The sequence below is a fragment of the Meleagris gallopavo genome, chromosome Z (assembly GCF_000146605.3).
Source record: "Meleagris gallopavo isolate NT-WF06-2002-E0010 breed Aviagen turkey brand Nicholas breeding stock chromosome Z, Turkey_5.1, whole genome shotgun sequence".
In the NCBI taxonomy this organism is placed as follows: Eukaryota; Metazoa; Chordata; class Aves; order Galliformes; family Phasianidae; genus Meleagris; species Meleagris gallopavo.
In genome coordinates this window covers 52,412,944-52,435,574 of record NC_015041.2, presented here as the reverse complement: position 1 = coordinate 52,435,574, position 22,631 = coordinate 52,412,944, and the positions used below count along the sequence as shown (strand labels likewise).

Genomic DNA, 22,631 nt, shown 5'->3' with positions numbered 1-22,631 from the left:
GTCTCTAAACCACATGCACCATGCCCTGGTTCAGAGCAAGATCAGCTGCACCTATGCTGATCTCTGGTACATATCTATCTATCCGACCTGGAGACCTCCAGAACAGAGGCAGTATCCTCCAGCCATATAATTTGAAAGTTTATCTTAAATCCTAATCCAAATTCTTCCTGTTGCAATTTAATTTTATTGCTTTTGTACTATTTACCAAGTACACTGAGAACGGACTGTTCCTTTCTACTTCACAATAGTCTTTCACATACTTGATTATTTCTACCATGCTATTTCTTTCAATCTTTTTTTTAGACTAAGCTTTCTCAGATCTCTCTTTTCCAGAGAGTCACATTTTCTAGGCTTCTACCAATATTTTTGCTGCTATTTTTGGAGGTTCTCCACCTTCTTCCCCTCTTTTATCAGTGATGCTGCCCATCAACAGATGTGGTATCCCAGTTGATGTCCGGCAAGCCACTGGCTTATGTTTGGCTATGAAAACGGTAGCAATTTATTCTCCAGGGTGAAAGGGAAGTATTGCCTAACTTCTGCTACTGTGATCTGCTCTGAAGCCTCTGATAAATTCACCCTTTACAAGCCACACTCCTCTTCTTCAGGGTTCCACTTCTGCTACATCTGGATCAAAATCTGCCGTGACTGTGATCCCAGCACTGTGTGACACACAGTCAGGAGCAGTAGTACTTTCATGTCTCATGGCATTTGATAGGAAGAAAGGCTGTCCCTCAAAGAGGGACTGAAGAGCTGCTGCTGCCTATGTCAAGGCACAAGTAGTGCTGGTGCTGCAGTGCTGCTAGCAGCAGCACTGTCTTTGTGCTTCTGTGAGTACCCACTAACAGAACCAAGCCTGTAGTGTTCTTTGTGAGCAATCTAAAAAGTTACCTGAGTCATTAAGACACAGCCAAACTCTGGTGTCTCTGCCACGTGCTCCAGAAGCTAAGCTGTCTACCAAGCCAGAGGCCCCAGAATTGCCTTCTGGCAGAAAAAGGCTCCATTTTCTCCAGCTCTGTTGCTTTATTGCTATTCGTTGCCGTGCACTCATTCATTGGCCAACACAATTAGCCCAACAAAAACAGTCCCCAGATAATAATTCTGGAGCAAGGCAGGTATCGTGGCAGAGACTTTGCATAAAGTCTCCTTGTAGCTGGCACAAGTTGAGGAAATAGGAAGGCACAAGGACAGCTGTTCCTAAATGTGGAGACTGATGCATTTTGCAGACCTGTCTCAGTTGTCTTTTCCATGCAGCTCTGACAGCTGGCCCAGTAGAGTGAGTCTGATCCCACTTCTTTTTAGGGAGGAAAAATATCCCATTGCTCAGAATAATGACATCTTGTTATGCTACAGACAAAGCTTCTCCCACTGCAGGAAATGCAGGTAGCGCTATAGTGACATACACAAGTACTAGAACTTTTTTTCATCATTTCACTATAAATACAATCAAAGAGTCTGGGATAGTTAGAGTAGGTTGTAAAAAGATTTATATTGTACCTATATAGGGAAAATGCATTCCAAACAAAACCTTAGAAAACATTATCAGCATCCTGCAGATGAGCACACCTTTGTGCCAGCAGAACTGCTTTCATATTTCACCTGCTGGAAATGCAGGGCACAGAAACTGAACAGATATGCATGATAACTTGTAGATCCTGATAGGTCACTGGAACATGCAATAACCTCTACAGTTAAAGGCTGAAACTCTAGAACATTTGCAAGAAATTCAAAGCAATGACAGTAAGCCTCTGTTTTCTATGCATACGCCCTCTCCCAGAGAAAACCATGGAGCCTGAGACTAAGAACGAGTCTCTAATATATGCAAAAGCTGATGAGCTATTTCTTGTTCCTGTCTAGATCATGAATGTCCTCTCACCACCATGCTGGCACTGCAGCAGTCAGCTAAGTGGATCTGCTGCTTCTCTTGACATTCAGAATCTAGCAGTTTGCCCAAGTTCATCTCAACACACTGTAACCCTGCCAGAGACAAGTATGTGTACAGCAAACACACATTTAGCTACTGCCTGTAAGAAAAGGAAATCAACTCTGACCTTGTACCTGACTGCAATGCACCATGTGTGAGTGAGATTTATGCGTGTGCATATGCTGTGTTATTATTTATTGTTGTTCTTGTGCAAAATTGTTTTGTTCAGTCTTACTGTTTATCTAGCTCTCGTTAATATGGCTTTCTTAGTCTTACTTAGCTGATACCTGAATGAAGGCTTGACTGTTTCCTTAGCATTTACATCCCACCCAAGCCATTTGCTATCACAGCACATCACAAGAGAGGCTGATGGGAAGCATGTGGGAGAGATACAGCTGACAAAAAAACAGTGGGACATGAAGAGAGCAAATTAATTCCGCTTCTGTAGACTGGAATGTTCATAAAGACGCAGTTTACTACCTCCATGCAAAAAGTATGGAAGAGCAGTAACTTTATAAGTAGATGAGTAGATCAATGTTTCCTTATATAAAAACCAAGGATCAGCACAGGAAAATTTAAAATTCACTGGAAGTTTATTGGCTTACAAATCACCACAAATTTGGAAGCTTATGGAGATGACAGCTTCCTGGCAAAATTCAGAGACTGTATGAAACAAACAACATGGGAAACCAGGATACACAGGCTCTGCAGCGAGTCAGATTTTGAACCTCAGCTCTTATGTTATTGGATAGTATGTGTATGTACCTCATTTATTCTATGTAGAGACAGATGTCTCACATGGACATGGTCTATCTGCCAAGAGAACTTCCAAAACTTTCTGCAAGATGTTCGTGATAGAGGAAGGGAATGTGTATGATCTATTACAGATAAAGAATTAGAACAAAGTTAATCTAAAATCATTAAAAATTAACAACTCCACGCCCATACCAGTCCAACACACACGAGATCTCTGCTTTCATACGTAAGAGGAATTGAAGGAGAAATGGCGGCATAGCAGGGCGATGCTGCATAAAACTGATATAGTGATGCTCCCTGCTCATAATCTGCTTTTAATTTTTGAGAAAGAAATCAATAAGCACAGATAAAACACAGACAACTTTAATCCCCTCGAGTAATCTTGTCACAACATGTGTTACTGTAGTTCTACACTTTTACCTTTGCACTTTGTTGTGTGTAACTGAGCAACATAATTAACCACTGGTAGGTAGTGTTTACGTTAGTTCTCAAAAGGTTAAGAAGCTGATTATAGCTAAAATCAGCTTTGCCTGGGGCTTCAGTGGCTGTGTAATCAAATTAGACAAGCAGGGCACAGTGTCACCTAACACAAACCAGTGCCACTTTCTTCTCTGTTTTGACCTTTTTTATTAGACGAGCAAGCCAGGTTTTAGCTTATTCCAAACATTTTGAACAGATTAGTTCCCAGTAAACTCTGAGTGATAAGCCAGGCATTAGTCCACATGGTTTTGTAGATGACTCAGAGAGACTGCATTCAAGAGATTCTTCAGGAGTAGCGTCAGCTTTCCTTTGCCCTCAAATAAACATGTAGTTTATTTCTTTTTGATGGAAACAGTTTTCAGAAGGTGAATGTCAATAATTTCAAACCCCTAAATACCTGTGGTCACTTTCTTTGTTCTGGACTTTACACTCTTTTCATTCTAGAGCTGCAGAGCAGTTTCCCAAATCCAGCACCAAACAGAAAACTTCACAAACACAGTAGATAATGCATTAGCATTTCTGAGAAGCCACAGGTAGCTTGCTCAGTGGAGCTATAGCTCACCCATGTGATGCAGCTACTGTACTCTCTGAAATCAAACAAGGTGATTGGTATAATTGAGATGTTTAAGGAAGTATAATAATGTAGGAAGAAGAGCAAACCAGCCTCACATCAGAAGAGTGCTTTCTGCATGGCAGCATCGCAACTGCATTTAAATGCAGACTACAGCTTCCGTAATCTTTGAACATAAAGGGAACAAAAGATTAACCAGGCAAAGAATATAGAAAGAAAAGTGACAGCAGATTTAGATAAAAAACTGCGAGTTAAGAAATGCACTACACCTTTCTGAATTTTATGCAGTAATGTGAAAGACAGTAGTTAAATACATTCGTTGGATATTCACGTCTGTCCCCCAGCTTCAGCTGCAGTTTCAGCTCAGGTACTGCGGCAAAGTTACAGGGTGTTTGTGCCATGAAAAAAGGCAGGATGTAAAACAACGGCCTCTGCAGATGATTTGTGCCTATTCATTTACAGCCCATAAAATCAAAACTTGTTATTTTAATTGATTAAGTCATAAATAGAGAGTTACAGAAGTGAAGTCTCTGTACTTGCACAGTCTGATGATTCCTGCTAATCCAGCAGTACTTAACAAATTCACATGTGGTTAGCTTGCCTCGCCATAGCTGTAGATCACATTTCCATGCTGCAAGCTGTGCAAAAAAAATCAATATGCCAAGTTTAACATACGGACAGGAAACACAGTGTCCTCCTATACTTTCAGTGAACTTCAAATGACTGTGCTGTTCTTACTCTCCAATGTGTTACACTGAAATGCATTCTTTCAGAAGATCCATCACGCAGAACAATACACAAATTCACAGAGGGAGTCATACCTATTGTGTCAATGTGTTTCAAATAACCTGACATTTTGATTGCACCATCAGCCTGTCAGGAAGCCTCCCCCACCTTCACGTGCTAAAAACAGCGGCCCCCTCTCCAGACAGAACACGTGTGCCTCTTTTAGATGTAAGAACAAGCCCCAGCTCCCTCACACCTGGCTCCTGGAAGGCCATGCAGGCCATGCCGTGCCACAGCCCTCAGTAGGCACGAGGCCCGTGCCATGCAATGCCATCTCCACAGGTCTTGGGGTGAAGTGACCAGAGTGCCCCATCCCAGAGTCAGGCTGACAGCTGCCAAAGGGCCTCTGTGTCAAGAGGAGGATACGGAGGCTGGCTTTTCCAAAATGCAAGGCTATGCAGGGTGGTAGAGGGATCTGTTTCTCTCTCACTGGTAATTTCTCTTCATTGTGGTGAGCAGCTGTAAATGGATTAATGGTATTTAGCTCTAGAGAGCATGTCATTGATCTGCACTGAACATATAAACAGTTATATAAAACACTCGGAGACTCACACTTGTTCCTCACTTTCTATTAATGTGTCATTTGCAAGAAAAATTTTATTCAGAGATTAATGTACCATTTTGAAAGCCCTGGGCATAAAGCTCCCAATCAGAAAATAACAATGTAACAATTCTAAATGTTGAATAATATTAATATTGCAATACATTATGACTTAGTACACTTCAGCTTTCTCGTATCAGTTCAGAGGATGTAATACAGTCCCATACTATTACAAATGAACTCTATCAGGGACTCCAAAAATAGCAAATATGCAAACTTTGCTTTTACAGTCTACCCGATAATGCTGGAGAATCAATAATTTTGCAGCAATAAATGGTGATTTTTGCCCAATGCTGGCAGACTGCTTCCAAGTTTACCATATGGATGTGTTTGAATGTATGTCTGTGCAAATCTGAGGACACTGTAGATCTGTCTCATCAGTGTGTGAAGGCCTGCTGAAGTAGTTCTGCTGGTATGAAGTCAGCACAAGTGCTGACTTCGTCCACCTGTCAGGACTCCCTCTACTGAACCCCCTGTCTGATAGCTAACATCTGGAACTAAACATTGGTCTGTACAGCTTGCTCTTTTCACTCAGGGACTTCTACAGAGGGATACACCACAGTCAGGAGACTTCCTCCACACGATGGCACCATTAGAGCTGGCCAAAGGAGAATATGCATATGCAAATCACTGTTGACTCTGTACTAAATCTTTAGCACCTTGATGGTCCATTTGTTATTATTTCTTTTTCCCCAACTTTGACATTGCTTCAGCTATATTTAATTTACAAGCTGTTTTTTTTTTTTTCCTTCCCTAAATCAGGAGGCAGGAAGTAGAAGGGTGCAACTTGCAGAGGCAGCTGAGACGAGCTGCTGGCAAGGTGAAGCAGTAGGTTTTAGTAATAGCTGGAAGCTGTAAGTGGTTCAGAGCTTTGAAGTCAGTGCAGCTTTGATGTACTGCTCCCATAGTTAATCACAAGATAGTCTTGAAAGAAAAAGATTTCCCAAATACCATCCAAGTGTCGTTGCTTGTGAAATCCTTCAATGATTTTTTTTTTCCCCTAGTGAACTTTAATGTTGGGCTGTTCTCTCCCTCTTGGTCGCTCTTAAAGTGTTTTAATCAGTTAAAAAGAAGACTAAACCCATGCTCAGTTCGGTCCAGGCAAGTTGTCTGCTGCGTGCTGCTTCACCGATAGATCTGGAGCACTCTCCTACCCACCGTCGTGCTCAGCCATGGTGATGAGCTGCAGAGCAGTATAGTAGTGGTCTCCTTGACGGCTATTTCACCTCCATACTAAAATGCTGTGATGGATTATCTACTTATTTGTCCCACAAGACAAGCTCTCATTGAGTCACAAACTCAAGCAATCACGTTTACTGAGAATACAAACAGAATTATTCTTGGCTGGTAAAGAAATCAGTTCATGAAAGTGTGGCATTTAGCATCTTCTGAAAACCTCTGCATGTTACCCAATTTATTTCAATAGCTAGATTTTAAGCCTGATTCTGCTCTACATGTCAAACGTCATCTACCAATCACAAGTGCAGCAAAACAATCATTTCCAATAAGCCTGAAGTCAGCAGAGCAAGAACATTAAAGACTTAACTCACAATCCCCATCCTACATCAAAAAGGTCTTTACCTGTGCACATTTGTATCTGAACAGAAAGGGGAGACACCATTCCCAAAGACCTATGCGTGTCCAAATGGACAGAAATAAAGAAAGTGGCATGTGACCAGTAAATTATGAGAGGGCAACACGTCAAGGTTAGAGGTCAGTGAAGATTTCAACAAATCTCAGAAGATATGGCAACAGATTAAGCCAGGGGATAGACTGCCCTCCAACCTTAACCTGTTAAGACCTTTGAAGTCTCGTGGTGACCTCTGTTCTGCTCCTTCATATTAGTTGTTAGTTACACTAATTACAGCCCAATAGTGCACTGGAGCCAGGCACTTTTTCCAGAGCCATCTGTATATGTGCAACTGTGACCTTCAGCCGAACAGTCCTATGCATGTGACATGCACTCTCCCCTTTTAGATAGCGGATTGCATCGCCTGTGACAGGTTATGAACCTTCAGCTGTGACTAGCTTCAAGATGTTTGGCACAATCAAAAAGTGGGTGCAATGTTTTGCAAGAGAAACTGTTACACAAATCAAAGTCAGTCCCAAAACATGGGCCAGTCAAAGTGGAATCTGACAAAAAAGCTGAAAGAGATTTAACTATAAGAATAGTTTTAGTGTGCACTGGCATAATGATTTCCAAAATAAGGATATAAAGTGAAGTGTAACCCCACATAAATATTGCATATTCAGAACTGAAATCAAAGAAACAACTTAGGTTGCTGTCAGTAAGCTTGAGCGAGGAAGTTCGGGATTAGTTGTGGAGTCTATTTGCACTGATTTTGTATCAATATCCATATTAATGCTAACAAAATATTGTATCATATTTGGGGACAGTATTCAGCTTGAAGTCTCTCTGGCAACTGAAATATCACTTGTAAAGCTTCAGTAAATCATTTAGTAGCATTAAACAAAGTCAGTCAGTAAATCAGAAAAAAAGTTTAGAAAAAAGATGTAGTGCATAAAAATCACACCAGAATTAACAAAACGTATAACAAAAGAGCCTGTGTGTGGAAAGAATAGCTATTCAAAATCAATTTCTATTTCCTCATTCATATGGGGAATATTTTTTACATGGTAGATTAAAGCTTTGCATGATGACAAATCAATCCACCTGTGATTGCTGGGAACTCTGTTACCAAGATAACATTATTTGTCTGCAGGTGCAAACTACAAGCTGTGAATACATCTTTAAAGAAATACTTATAAAAAATGTCATTTTAATGAAGACAAAAGATCCTGACTTCTGAGCTCTGAACATCCAGGAACAAAGATACAAGGATATGGGGAGATATAGGCACTGATCATTTTTATGCATGCATACCTTTTACTGCTCAATTTGCAACCCACCTCCCTGCTCACACCACGCTCTTGCTGGTCTGGCTTGAAGAAAGCAACCTGTGACTACTGGCTGGCAGGAAAAAAATAACACTTAGGCATTTGCTATTAATTCACATTAAGTCCTTGGTTTAAACAGTTGTCTCCAGAGGCAGAAAGATTGATGCAATATCCACCAAAATCAGAAATCTTTCTTCTGGTTTTTATGGCAGATGAATCAGGTCCCCAGTAACGAGCAGGAATTTGCAAGATTCGTAAGCTATGCTAAGTTTGTATACAGAACACATGAGTTCTGCAGTGAATAGGGGGAAACTGTCAAAATCCTAACATCCAGAGCACTCCTGAAATAAAGTAAGTTGTACCTTGCAGCTCTTTCATGCCATTACATTTCATTGTAAGACTCTAGCAATGCAACGCTTTAGGAAATCTTCAGTCATTATCTTATAAGGGTTTGATTTTATGGGGAAATCCTGAAAAGGGAATACACTTCGCTAAATGAATCAAGTTCCGTAAGAGGATGACTAGACTTCTGTTCCCAAATTCCCCAAATAACAAATATTTTAACTTAACATGGTAACCGCAAGTCCTCAAAGGTCATTTACCCCAGTATGGCAAAGTGAGATCAGCTCTTAGGGAGTGAGTATTCTCAAGTTTAGTACAGACTCCATATGTGTAGCTGTATCAGAAAACCATTCCCATCCCAGCACTGGCACTTTCTGTCAGCACAGTGCTGCTCCGACTCCCGCCCAGCAGGAGCACTCAAAAGCCAGGAAAGCTCCTCTGAGTTCAATACTTGATTTAGAATATCATTTAAACTCCAGCATAAAAGCACTGACCACTTGGAGGCAAAGAGGGAAATTACAGTTAGAAAAATAACCTGTTCTGCTTAGCAAAGCTATGGCGTGCCCTCATCAGGTGTGGAAGCTCTCCATGGGACTCTACAGATCCTCATGTAGGTATCTAACAGTAAAAAAATTGGATCTCAGATTTCAAATACATGTATGTTTTATTTATATGTAAAAAGTAAAAAGTAAAAAGTATATACACATATATTGTATTTTAGAATATATAATTTCAAATGATATTAACATAAAAATCTCAGATGAATTAGTATTTGCCTCAAACTGACTACTGTACTCACAGCAGCAACAATGAACACTATCTTTGTGGTTTACTCTATTAAATGCATGGGCTATTTCTCTATTAAAATGGTGGAGGTATGACTTGTACACTTACCTAAAATAAAAGGAATAACGTGGGAACTACTCACTTTTTCATATAAAATTTGGAATATAATTTAAGAAATCTTATTAAGCAAAATCAGCTGCCAGAACAAAGTATTTCCTGGAATAAATAAACATTCATAACATATAAACAGTTATCACACTGAGTATGGTTTTCATGTCATAATGTAAAAATGTAGCATGTCCACTTAAATTAGCTTTGTACTTAAAACTACTTGCATAAACAATCAGCATCTGAACATGAGTTAAAAGCAGTTGTTTGCTTTTGCTTTTAATAAATAAGTAATAATCACAATGCATTTAAAACAAGTCAGTTAACTGTCCCTGCACATTAACATGATTAGATCAGTTGCTGGCAGAAAATGACAAGTCCTTCCACAGAAAATTGGGCCTCACAAATATAGGCATGTTCCTTGATAGGAGAAAGTTTAAAGTGCAAATATACTGTGAAAAGGACCTCTAAAAATGGCATCACAAAGCTCCATGTTTCTCATCTTTTGGTTATTTCACAGGTTGGGAAACTAATCTTCTCAGCTCAGAGCTAGTCGGAGCAGTCAGAAAACTGTTAAATTAGCAATTTGAGGGCAAGGTGCTAAGAAGGCAAATGTGATACAGATTTAACCTCCATGTGTTGCAAATAAATTTAATTTATGTGGCATAGAAAAAGAAAAGGAATGTTAAAATCAATTCTATGCCATTGCTAGGAATTTCTCTGATTCTTGCATGTTGTCCAATCACAGCAATGACCATGGATTTGATATAATAGGCATTACTGACAGCTGTTAAGATAATTTGTATGCCTGAAATATTAAAATGTCTGTTTATTACCTATTTAGAGTTATTTGATTGAATAAAAGCAGCGAGGATGTAGTGCTCTATTCTAAAAACACTGTTTCTTATTCCAAAGACAGCAATAAATACGATTGTAGGTCTTCAGTGGACGCATGCCAGCATGTCAAGAAATGTGCAGCAAGAGGTGCTGGCAGGAGGCTTGTGACCTTAGCAAACCAGTGAACAAAATAAACTGCTCCTTAGGCATGGATCTGCAGTGCATGAAAAGTCTCCATGCCCTCGAAGACATCAGATTGGGAAGTGAATACTGTTGGCCTCTTCTGGCAGCTCTACAACAAAATTAATGAAGAGTTCCTAAAAATAACCAGCAGTTACTTTCTAACATAAAAAAGGTATAATGCTTTCCATGAATTTACCATTTTGGACAGTGTTGTGATGGATAAATATGAATGAAATCACTGGGCTGGAAGTGGATGGTTGCCTGGGGCCAGTGAACCTGACCTGATTACATTCAGTCTGACTGAACAGAGAAGTCTCAGCCAGCAACACGCAAGCTTGGTGGTTTGCATGGCTATTTTCTTCGAGGTAGGGAAAGTAATAGCAAATTTATCCAAGCTGAGATATTTCAACATAAAAGAAAGAGCAATATCTTAAAAAAATTGCTACATGGTAAGAACAAAACAAAAGAAAAAATGGAGAGCCTTAGCCCTTCTGGTTCAGTGGAAAAGCAAAATCAATTGTTAGGTATAGAAAAAGGTGGTAACAGCTTGTTATTGGTATAAAAAGATGATAAGGAAAGCTAAAATTATTAAAGCAAAAACAATCTGTGTCTGGCAAGCTTAGCACAATGAGGAACTTTTTTTTATATACAAGCGGCAAATGCAATCCATAGCAAACATATGTCGATTTTCAGATAGAGATTGTGAAACTGTAAATAACTGTGCAGAAGAAAGTATGAAGTTGTTCGATATATGTTTCTATTCTCTATTTGGAAAGAAAAAGGCAAGGTGTTTGATGAAGTTCATTCTATTTCAACTCATCAATATCTTCTCTGGGATGAATATTTCTAAATTGACAGACTTGCAGAGTTTGTATTCAAGAGCCATAAAACTGGCTACTGAAGTTCATTTTAAATAAAAATATCAGAGAAATCAAAGAACATGGGAGAAATCTCAATCCAGCCTCCAGAAAAGACTATCTTAGCAGTACAGTTAGCCCAGAGTACCTGTAAATCTGAAGAAGAAATAACAAAAATGGATATATAGTTCCATAAATTCCATAGACATGGAGAATCATCTATTCTCACTTTTTTTTCACTGCAACATTTTACGTCTCTCTTCCTCTGTTGCTTTTCTTCAGCAAATCCAGGTTCTTTATGGAAGACAATTCCAGTTCATTCAAATTTTCATTGCAAGCCATCTGCTCTAGACTTCTAATCATTTTCAGTGCTTACCACTCTATTCAACTGGCTGGTGTATTTTGGGGGGTAACCATTGCTTACCCAGCCCAGTTCCTGAGCTTATGTGCATGCAACAAGGAAGACAGAGTAACTAATCTGGAAGTTTGAAAGAAACTGCCCAAGGAGGATATGGTACCACACAACACAAAAGAAAGAACTATGTGGGCATCTGTCAGGAAACAATGTAAAAATTTTAATTTTCTTTGGACTCAGAGATGAAGCTGATCCATGTTAAAAATCCCTTCTGGGTCTACAATTCTGTGGTACTGGAAACTATTAATGAAGGATCAAGATAGAAGAACTGATTAAAGACAGTACAACATAGTAGCAAATAAGTCTCTAACAAATAAATTCAGTTTCACTCTTGAAGATGCATCATGCTTAGTGGGTAAGGACTTATATATAAACAGAATATATTAATTTTATTTCAAGCATTTGGCTTATTCCTCCAGAATACTCTGAGCAGTTGAACAAATTATACCAAGTTTCCCACACATCTTTGGGAAGTGCTTTGTTTTCCTTTTCTTTCCTGCAACTATCTCTCCCTCTGCTTAAGTTTCCCCTTAAAACTCTGAAAAAAAGGCTCCATATGGTGTCCTTATACTGGAAACAAATATACTCTGCTTGTTTGTTTCCAGGCACCTTGCATCTTACCTGAGTTACTCCCCCTTGTTTTTCAAAGGAGACAACAAAAGTCTTCCTTTTAGTAGGAAGATATATTTCTCAATACTTCTTTTAAGCAGTCTGCTATTATCACTAAATTTGGAGTAGCTTAATTACCACTAAAGCTTCAAAACTGATCAATACTGCATAAAGTCATGAGGAGACAAACTGCACAACTATAGAATTCCTGTTTACTTGTGAAAACATGTTAAAAATCAATATTACTCAATATTTCTAGGAACCTGCAGACTAAGTAATCTGCAAACGCAGCTGTCATGAAGAAACTGGTACTGAACTGAGGTATTCTTGACGGAGTGTCCTAAAGCTATTTGACACAGGAATATAAACGTAAATTTACCTGTGGTAAAATTTGTGTGAAGATTGAAGGCAGAATGATTATTAACAAGAAAAACCATGGCCTTCTTCTGTCTTCTTTTGTGTGTTAATCTTCATTTCCTTTTTTAAGGGTACATAAAATCTTTCATAATACTTCTTTAGTATCAAGATGAAGAGCAGCAGTTATAGAAAGCATACTAAGAGATTCTGGACAAGCTCCTCCAAAACTCCAAGACTCTACACTGTGGTGCTAAAAGGGTCAAATCTGACTCTTGGCGGATGAAACAGGAGAAAAGCAAGTAGTGAAGTTCTGAAGTCTGTATATTGCATTACTCTGCCTTAGAAATGCAGACAAGTCCATTTCAAAGAAAAGATGTTGAAAGACTAGAGACGCCACAGAAAAATGTTCGAAAGCACTTGAAACCTGAAGAAATTAACTCCAGTTAACTGCAGTGAGACTTAAAGAACTCAAAGTCTTCTGTTTCTCAGAAAAAATGGAGTGTTGACTTGATTCCAGTATCTAATTCATATGGAAAAAAACCCAAATGTAGTCAGTAGCACTACAACTTAGAAAAAGATGCAAAAAGAACTAATGGCTGGAATCTGAAACCGAAGGCAAATCAGAAATGAGTTGCTTCTGCTAATAGTTTGACAAATTACAAAAGGAAGCAATGGATTTCCCACCTCTTGAATAATTCCAGCCAAAGCTGAATTACTTCTGGGAAGAAACACTTCAACCAAATGCTAGTTATAGCTATATAACTACATCTGCTTATAACATAAAGAACTAAACATGAATGGAGAAGAAGTTACTGAAACATCCTTCCTGGCTCGAACTATAATCACTTATGAAAAAAGATTGAAAATTTTCAATGGAATGAGAACATTTGAAAAAAATTCTGCCAAATCTGCAAATTTGGATTTTTAGAGAGAACATAAGCTGAAATGCAAATGAATTTTTGGATATCAGGTCAATACAAATAAAAATGTTGCCACTGAATTTCAGACTATGTCCCTCAAGGATCTGAATATCCCCTTACAGCTCTGAGCTTTGTCAGAATTATGATTGCAGTGATGCACCAGATTCCACCTCCATATATGTTCTGGCTTTACTTCAGCTAATGAGAACGAAACACAGAAAACACTTCTGAAAATGAGTAATAGTCCATGGAAACAATTTAGTATGCCAAAACTAATATTCAGCATCAGTCCCATAAAGTACTTTACCAAAACTCACAGAAACCCATATGAGTTGTTTCACTCTTGCTGGCCTGGAGCCTGCAGATATTCCAGAATAGATGACAGGGAGAGACAACAGCCTTCTTGTCCACCCTGCAGAAGGTGCTTTACCCACAGCAGTAAGGATTGAGGGATACTGTTCGACACAAGAGTGCCTGTTTGCATTGTGAGGCCAGGAGGCATTGTGGGTAGCAGTGGGGTTGACAAGCCACTATGAAAGGAAGTTTTAGCTAAAATAACAAAGAACAGCAGAAGGTAGAAAAATACCTACTTCTGCTAGGGTGTATTCTAACATAATCTGGAAGAAAAAGACAATTTGAATTCCAGCATCATCTCTTACATCTGGGGATTTTCAAGGGTCTGGAAAATACAGCATGTCTTGCTTTAGTAGTTTCCTTTCGATGGACAGTATTAGTGTTGAATGCCCTGGCACTATATATTTTTATTTAGCAATAACTTAATTATACTTAGCATAGCTTCTTTAAAATGTCAGTCTAAACTGTCACGTGGAAATCTGCAGTAAAGCAGCATCTGCCTATTCACAATGTGAATGTATTCGTTATTTGCTGCACTGCCACAAAGCCTATAAATGCTAGTGAGAAGACAAGGCTCAGGTGTTCTGGGAGTGCAGCCATGCTAATGACTGGCTAAGCATCACTTGCTCTGGCTAGCATCTGCAACTGATGAGGCAGAAGTAAGAGAAAACAAGATCCTCAATTCAAGAATTTGCAATCTTGCTTCAGAGTAAGACAATGGCCAGGAATGTAGACAAACTTGGATAAACACAGGTTGCTCTGGAGGTAAGACCTCCTATTTATTTTCACAAAAACTACAACAGATACAAAGAGCACAATAACACTGCTTGATAGAGCAAATTCTCAGCTGCAGAATGCTGCTTTTATTTTTTTTCCAACATACTCACCACTGTGAGTTGTGCATTTTCATCAGTGATGAAGAAGAGCCTGCATGCTGTGCTCATAACAATCTGCACTAGCAGAGGTGACCCACTGTTGCTGTTGCTACTGCTGAAACACACTACCCAGCACCCCAGTGTCCTCACACCCACTGTTTAGTCTCCAGAAATGTTCAGAAAGTGTCAATGAATGTCAATGGCTGCTGGTTTCTTTTTTTTTTCCGCATGGAGGAATTAAGTGACAAATAAATCTTTGCTCCACTTCTGTGCCAGACGTCGTTTGGTCAGACTGCCCCTTTGCTGACATCTGTCACACAGCAACAAAATGTGAAGGAATATTGATGGGAAGGTTTAACCTCTACTGCCATACCACTACCATCTGCCTCTGATGTCGTGAGCCAACATAGTAACACAGGAGGCACAGACTTTGAGACACTCCATGTACTAAGAATGGAAGAAATCCTATTAAGCAGTATGAGAAGCAACAGTTATGGCAGGTCAACTAATCATTGTCAAACATTTTGTTGGAAATATCTAGCTGTAGTAATTCACATTGTACTTTATTACCACAATCTAAGACAGCCTTGGGGAGTCTGAAACAAGCATATGTCACCCTAACAAGTTAATTGCACTCTAAAAAATGCATTGATACAGATGCTTGAGTACTAGACTAATTTTTGATGAAATAATAGTTTTTCTGATGTCAGTACTAAACCAAATACATCACAGTATTTTGTAGAACATTACGTGAATACAAGTACTTTGTTCTGTGAAATAACAACACTAAGGATCTACAAAAAACCTAATCACTCATGTAGGGAGTTACAAAAATTAATGACAAATTTGAAATTCTTACAAAATTGAATTCTCTCACTGCTGCAACATCAAGTAGTTCAAGTCAACATTTTCAAATTTGTATTTTCATGTTTACTTCTGAGGCTCTGGCTTTCTGGAAATGAATCTGAAATACTGCTCAACAGATCTTTATAGATTTTTGTCTTTTCCAAAGCACTGTGAAACTAAAGGACTCAAAACACAACTTGCAAGCTCACATCCAGGTAGATATTATACATGAAACAAAAAGCTGCCTGTAAAACCTGAAACTGAGCAGGAGACTAAGAGCAGAGCTCTTTTGAAGAATTGGGATACTCCTGCACTAAGAAGACATTAGTTGAAGTCAGACTTAGTGCACATGTGCAGCAACTGCAAGAGCCAGTGCTGAGACTGGCTGATGCTTCAAAGTATCTGTAATAACTTCCAATCCCTGGCAGACAATGTACAGGGGCAGAAACGGATGTGCAGAACGAGCTATGCCAGCATGGAAGGATGCTCACACCAGGCTACAGAGTAACCTTCATCCTGAAGATCTCTGCACTCTCAGCTTGCACTATTAAGGCTGCAAATACTTTTAAACAAATTGACATGTAAGTAAATATAGGAGCCTGCCACTCTGACAGAACACTGGGGTGTTTAATCTTTTAAGTGAAAAGCTTTTATTGACAGAACTACATGAAGACATAAAACGCAAAGAGGTTTACAGTAAACACTGATTACTGTAATCTTAATCTCCATGAATGACTACCGAATGCAAAAATAACATTTTTAGCAAAATGGGTAAAATGCCTAATCTGTCTTATTTTAAAATATGTGTGGTTTTGTACTTCCTTCTTGAATTTGTAAAGCTATTGGACACCAATCTCTGGTCACAAAATAGTGTCAGAAAATACTCCAGATCAATCTTCAGAAAATTGATTAAAGAGTGAAAAATCAGCAGCATAAAATGGACTAAAAAGCACTAAGGGGATGAGCCAGGTATTGTCTCAGTGCCCAATACAGTTTATGGCTGCTTCTGCCTTGTCTGCTATGAGCAGTTTAGGGGGTTTAAGTAAATCTGAGAGTAAAAAGCAGAGACAAGTAAATTGGTCCTTCTCTGTGGTTGTCACAGACCTCTCTCACGTAATTAACTCATATAGACCCTGCTGCTCAGCAGAGCCCATCTGACCATGCTGGAGGTCCTTCTGCTTGAAGCCCAGGATCTGCTCATGTCATGCCCCATGTGGCTTAAGGAGGCCTGTCTGAATGAACATTGTTCATTTATTCTGAACAAGCCTGTTCAGAATAAATTCTGAACTACTGCAACAGTGGGGAAAAAGCCAGTTGTGAGATAAAGCCAATAAAACTAGCACCTCTGTAGTGAGATAAAGCCAATAAAACTAGCACCTCTGTAGTCAAATGGATAATTCTTGGTTTCACCAGTACCAACACAAGCTTTGCCACAAGAATGGTACCTCATGAGCTGGTGGAAAGGCATGCAGGGGCGTCAGCTACAGATCTGCCCTTCCAAAGGAAGGCTTGCTGTGCAAGCCACGCTGTCAGTTTCTCGGATCAGTGCTTTTGAGCAGATCTAACAGTCCAAAATAACTTTACTCAAATTTACTGTAGCCCCATGGAAGGATTACTGATGCTATTCTATTACTTAGCACAAAGCAGTGGTCTCCAGGGGACTGTTTAGTAGAATATTCTTGTCTGGATATTAAATCAAGCTATGCCAACGACTCAAAAAACAGCAGGTAACAAGCTTTTTCCTGTTTTTCAGTGAGCTCTGCTGAATCTCATCTTTCATTTGTTTTGAACTGCAAGTCTCTTATGTGCATACAGAAAAATCTCCAACCTTCCCCCTTGCCAAAGTACATAGTGTGTCATTAATGCATACAGGAATGTTTTTGGCTGTGGCTATGCTGAGAGGCTCAGTAGTTGACAGCGTTCATGGGAGCAACTACGGGGCCTCTTTCTCCATACCTTCACATCAGCCATATGATGCAACCAGAGGGGCAAAGGTGGAAGAACTTGAGGAAACACCAAGTTCAGTGGGACAGATGAGTTTAAACATCAGAAGTTTGAAACAGCAGCTCAATATCTGTTGTAACTAAGTTCCTATTGTAGTAACACAGGTAGGGCAAGTATACTAATAAAAACCCCACAGTTTATCTGTACATGAATTACTATGACCATGGCTTCTTTACTGACATACAATGGATGTTATAGAAGGCGGGTCATACTCCTGGGGAACAGGGGCCAACTTGGTCACTCTTCTTGAGAAGATGTTGGACCAGATGACCTCCAGAGGTTTCTTCCAACCTCAGCCATTCCGTGATTCTGTAAAACCATTTTTTTCCTTCTACTTATTTATGTATAAAAAAGCCTAACACTTGCAGCAGCCTGTGTGAAATAATATTAATGATATTATCTGAATTCAGAGTAGAAAATGTTGCACTTGGCTTGCCTAAATGAAACAAAATGTTTTATATAACATACAGAATCATGCTTGATGTTTGGTACCAGTATCTATTACCCCTACCTCAAAATACTATTCCAAAGTTCACAGTTTAACACTGGTCACCAGCAGCACTAGCAAAAGTCTCACACCTCTCTCATACTGAAGAGTTTCTTTTCCTGCAGCCAGCCAGAACGCAATTTATTCAGCTACATGGATTCATTCTTGCATTATTTTCCTTATTATACAGACATATATTCATGTCTCTTCAGTGTAAAGAGCTTTCCTTGATTACTGTCAACATTTCATTTCATTGCGTTATCTTGTTTGTCTTTTGATGCTATAGTTTCCTTACTTTACAACGTTTTAACTACACTGGCTGCAACTGTTAAAAGAATAACTGTAATCTTGAGGATCAACTAGAAAGGACTTAAAAGGGTTTAAGTAATTCATTTTACTGATGTTACAATAACTTATTTTTATTTGATTATGTAAATGAGTGTTGGTGCGTATCCACTTGGCAAAATACTGGAAAGTTTAATTTTCTCTCCTAAACAAAAAGCTTTCAGTGTTAGAAACACATGAGCTAAGGAAGGTATCTTATGCAAAGACTAGGGATCTCCCATGACACATCCCAAAATTACAGTACTCAGGAAAACAAGGGCCATGCTTACCTGACAAAATTTTCCACGATACATTCCCTGAGCTAATGTTCAGGATAGCAACAGAGATGGTCACAGACCTATGGACCTGCTTTCTCCTATCCTCAAGCCCTGTCTAGCACCTACTCCAATAGGGTGCTTCCCAAAGGGCTTGTGAACGCCTTTCACTAGAAATAGGGGAAATGATATACAGTTTCAGAGACATTAAGGGAGCTACAACTACGGTTATCAGTAACATGAAGCCACAAGTCATTAAGATTTCTGTTCCAATTTCACCTACAACCTGTATGACTCCTACTGCCAGTGCATTTTATATGACGGTCCTCAATGCACAGACTGCTTTTAAAAGTCTTCCCCTCTTTCCTCTCTACATATATTTACATCCTTAGACAGATAATAAATAGATTCATTTCCTCTGAGAAAGAAAGGAGAGAAGTCTTTGGTTTTACTTCATTAGGAAGGTGGATTAGGACCAAGGAAAAAGACCAAAAGTCTAAAAGGTTTTTAATGAGGCTGAATGTGAATAGGGTGAAATAAGTCAGGAGACTGAAGGCAGGAGACAGAGAGATCCTCCAAGCCAATGAGTTGAGGGGAACAGCTGAGGACCTCATGCAGTGCTCTACAGCTGGAAACCAGAGACAGCTTTGAGCTGAGGAGACTGGTGTCTGCCAACCCAAACCAGCAAATTATAAATGACTGAGGAAGACTGTTGGAGTCTTCTCACGTAAGGAAGAATGCCTGGTTCTTGTCAGAAAGAAAAGGTAAGAGTAACAACATAAGAACATGAGTAATGCTGGACAACAGCTGGACACTGCTCACAAATAACAAATGGGTTTGCCTGTATATCCCACTATGCTGACTGCTTGAGTACCAAATCTTTCATGGAAAAAATTTTCTCATGAGATTTGCCCAAGAGACAGTTACTCTAGAACTTACTTCTCAGTACAAACGCAAATGAAAAGTGGGGTTCCAAGCAGGAAAGAGAACTTAATCTTCCTTCTGCAGAAAATTCATTAAAAAAAAATCTCTCATTGCTGTGATTGCTCTGTTAATTCACCTAAATACCAAGGACAATGCTGCCAGTATTTGAATGTGGGCTATTTCAGTACTGCAATTCTCAGAAAATCACATTAAACACTAATGCTCCTATATCTAGTAGCAATTCTTGAATTTATTACAGACTGCCCTAATGCAGGCTTTTGTCATTGTTCAAATAAACACACTGTAATAATTATTCAGTTGTTCCTCTGTTAATGTCTTACTCTTGTTGGCCATGTATAGAAAGAAAAATAAACAAAAACATATGAGTTAAGTGATAATTTAGCAGCAGTCACATAAAGCTATGCTGTTTAAAAATGTCCTTGTATTATAAAGAACCAAGCTGGAAATAGTCAGCTTCCATTTAAATCACTGTCCAAAATTTCTTATCAGATCAATGATCTTAATCTCCTAGCACTGTATACATGCACGAAAAAAATACAAATAGCCAGTTTACTATTTTATAACTTTTATTTGCTGAAATTCTACTCTATTCAAATTAATTCTTCTGCCGAAGACTTCAGTGTAGCCAGGATTTCGTTGAGCATAAATGTTATACCCACTATGACCCTTCCTCAACAGAAACGTAAAATTAAGATTTACTCAAAGTAATAGTCTGTTTTTTAAATAACATTTAGAATTTCTTTTTATATAACACTCTTTACATATTTACATGGCATGAATACAAAGAAAGAGAAGAGAAGCTCAAATGGACAGTTTCCAGTATTGGCAAGAGCACTATAAACTCATGGGTTGCTATCCAAGCACTTGTTTACCAGACTAAAATGACCTGCATAATGTGCTCTCTTTCACAAAAGTGACACACGCGTCAGAGACTGAAAGTTAATTCTGTTTGGAAGAATTCTACTACTGAACAATATTTTTCTTTAAATTGCTGTATTTTTCCCTAAAGAAGTAAGTTTGTAAATGAATGTTGAATCTATGAAATTTTTAGTAATATTTCATTTCCCTAAGCACTAAAGAGCAATGTCAATGCTATTGCACTGAGTCTGTACTAAGCTGATGATCTGCAGAATTAGATCCCAACCCACAGTATAGACATGATTACTGGTCTCTAGTTGTTTTGAGCTCTCGAATAGAGTACTGCTAAATTTTTTGAGCCTTAAAAATAACCTGCAGTAAACTAAATTTCACCTACAATGTGAGGTCTCATTAACAACCTCACATATCTAGACAGATACAAATCCCTAACTTAACAAATGAACAACTAAGTCTCACAGTGGAAGGCCAAACAGTGCTCCAGCTATTAAATTAATATTGTAAAGGCATGGTCATGGTGTTCCTTTGAACCTGATTTCATATTCTACAGAAATATGCTATCTATGGCTTTTAGGAAATCCGATAATCAAACACGAACAATCAAATCAAACATGTTCAGTAGCAGCTTTATATATTTTAGATGACTTTCCTATAGAGATTTGAGATTTTCCTGCTACACTGACAATTATATCAACTTTCTGGAATTATTACACATCAACAAAACTCTGCATATCATTTTACATGCTTCTTATGATTTATGATTCACTAATGGGAGAGCATATTTGTATGCTTCCAAACCAACAGAAATCTCATGTCAAGATTTTTGGACACTAAAAATGATTTGCTTTATACAGCAGACTTCTGTTTATCAGGTCTCAGAAAAGAGTCTTATTTCACGTAGGTGTATCCTTCATTAATTCTTCTTGCCTACATAAATCTAGGTATTTATTCAAGGACATACGATAAATTTCCCAGTTTTCATCATCATTGTTGTTTTTCTTAAGCTTCTATCTGTATGTTATTAATAATTAAACCCAAAGAGAAAAGAAGATTAGAAAAATTTAAGTAGACACGAGAGCTTACATGCTATGCAAGAAACAAAAAGTGTGTGTAATAAAACAGCCATATTCAGTCAGCCATATGCTTTCAACCATATCTTGCTGTAAAACTGTTAAAATACTCTCAAAACCAAATGTATTTTTAAATAATCAGGCACTTGGCGGGCACATATAGGTATACCCACTTGCTGCACACAAAGCAACATACCTGCAGAGACTCGGGGGCAGTCAGGCAGCATGGACTCCACAGCCGTGTCCAGTGGCTCAGAGCTGGACACCCAGTTACAACAGTTCTGCATGAGAAGATGTGCAATTGGTAAGCCAAAAACTCAGAGAAAAAATAAACACGGATTATGTAATGGTCACATCGAAATATACAGAGCAATCTCAGCAGGGACTGGAAGGTAAACTACACTAGCTTGGTAATACCGAGTGATGTCTAAATATTCTGATTTCATCCTAAATATGTAAAATGAGGAAGAACTCAGCAGATTTGTAGCGTGCTGTCTTTAAGCATTACTTTCAGTGCCACTGGACTTCAGCAGGTCCTTGGACCAACGGTAGCATGAACTAGCCACAGCACATTTTAAGCCATTCCCCTGTGTAACCACTGCACGGGCATTTATATGAACACTGAGGTGAAGTAACGAGAAGTCAGAATTCTAAGGGAGTTTTGATGGAGTATGTTGTACTGAGAAGGCTGTGAAATTACAATACAAAAAATTACAACTGAGTGGAAGCCATTGAGACAGCAGTACAAATAATTGAAAATATAACTGAGATGAATTGACATGAACATTTACAAATGTAAATACTGGTCTTTGGGGAATTAGGTTGATGAAGCATTAATACTTACTTTCACTTCTGAATCTATAAATAGGATGAATTTACAAGTAAGTTTTTAAATGTTTTGTTCCAAATAGTATCTATTCAGAAGAGACACTGAATTAAAGTATTAAATAATACACCTTTAATAAAATACGCTAAAACTATGTCCAATATATTAAACTGAAGATTTAATTATAAAACAACTACATTTTTAATAGGATTGCCAGCTGAAATACAAGATCTACATGGCTTCCCTTATTACAAATCTGAGTTTTGCCTTCCTCAGAAAGTGATTAACTTCATCAAAGAAAAAAAAAAAAAACCAACACAAA

The 22,631-nt window shown here is 38.6% G+C and overlaps 1 protein-coding gene across 1 annotated transcript in view; it reads right to left on the bottom strand.

Annotated features, from left to right (window-relative positions):
• FAM172A (family with sequence similarity 172 member A) overlaps positions 1–22,631 on the bottom strand; it is a 237,291-nt gene that overhangs the window by 38,934 nt on the left and 175,726 nt on the right. The window contains 1 exon segment of the mRNA XM_010726054.3: positions 21,680–21,764. Within this exon segment, the coding sequence (XP_010724356.1) occupies positions 21,680–21,764 (85 nt within the window).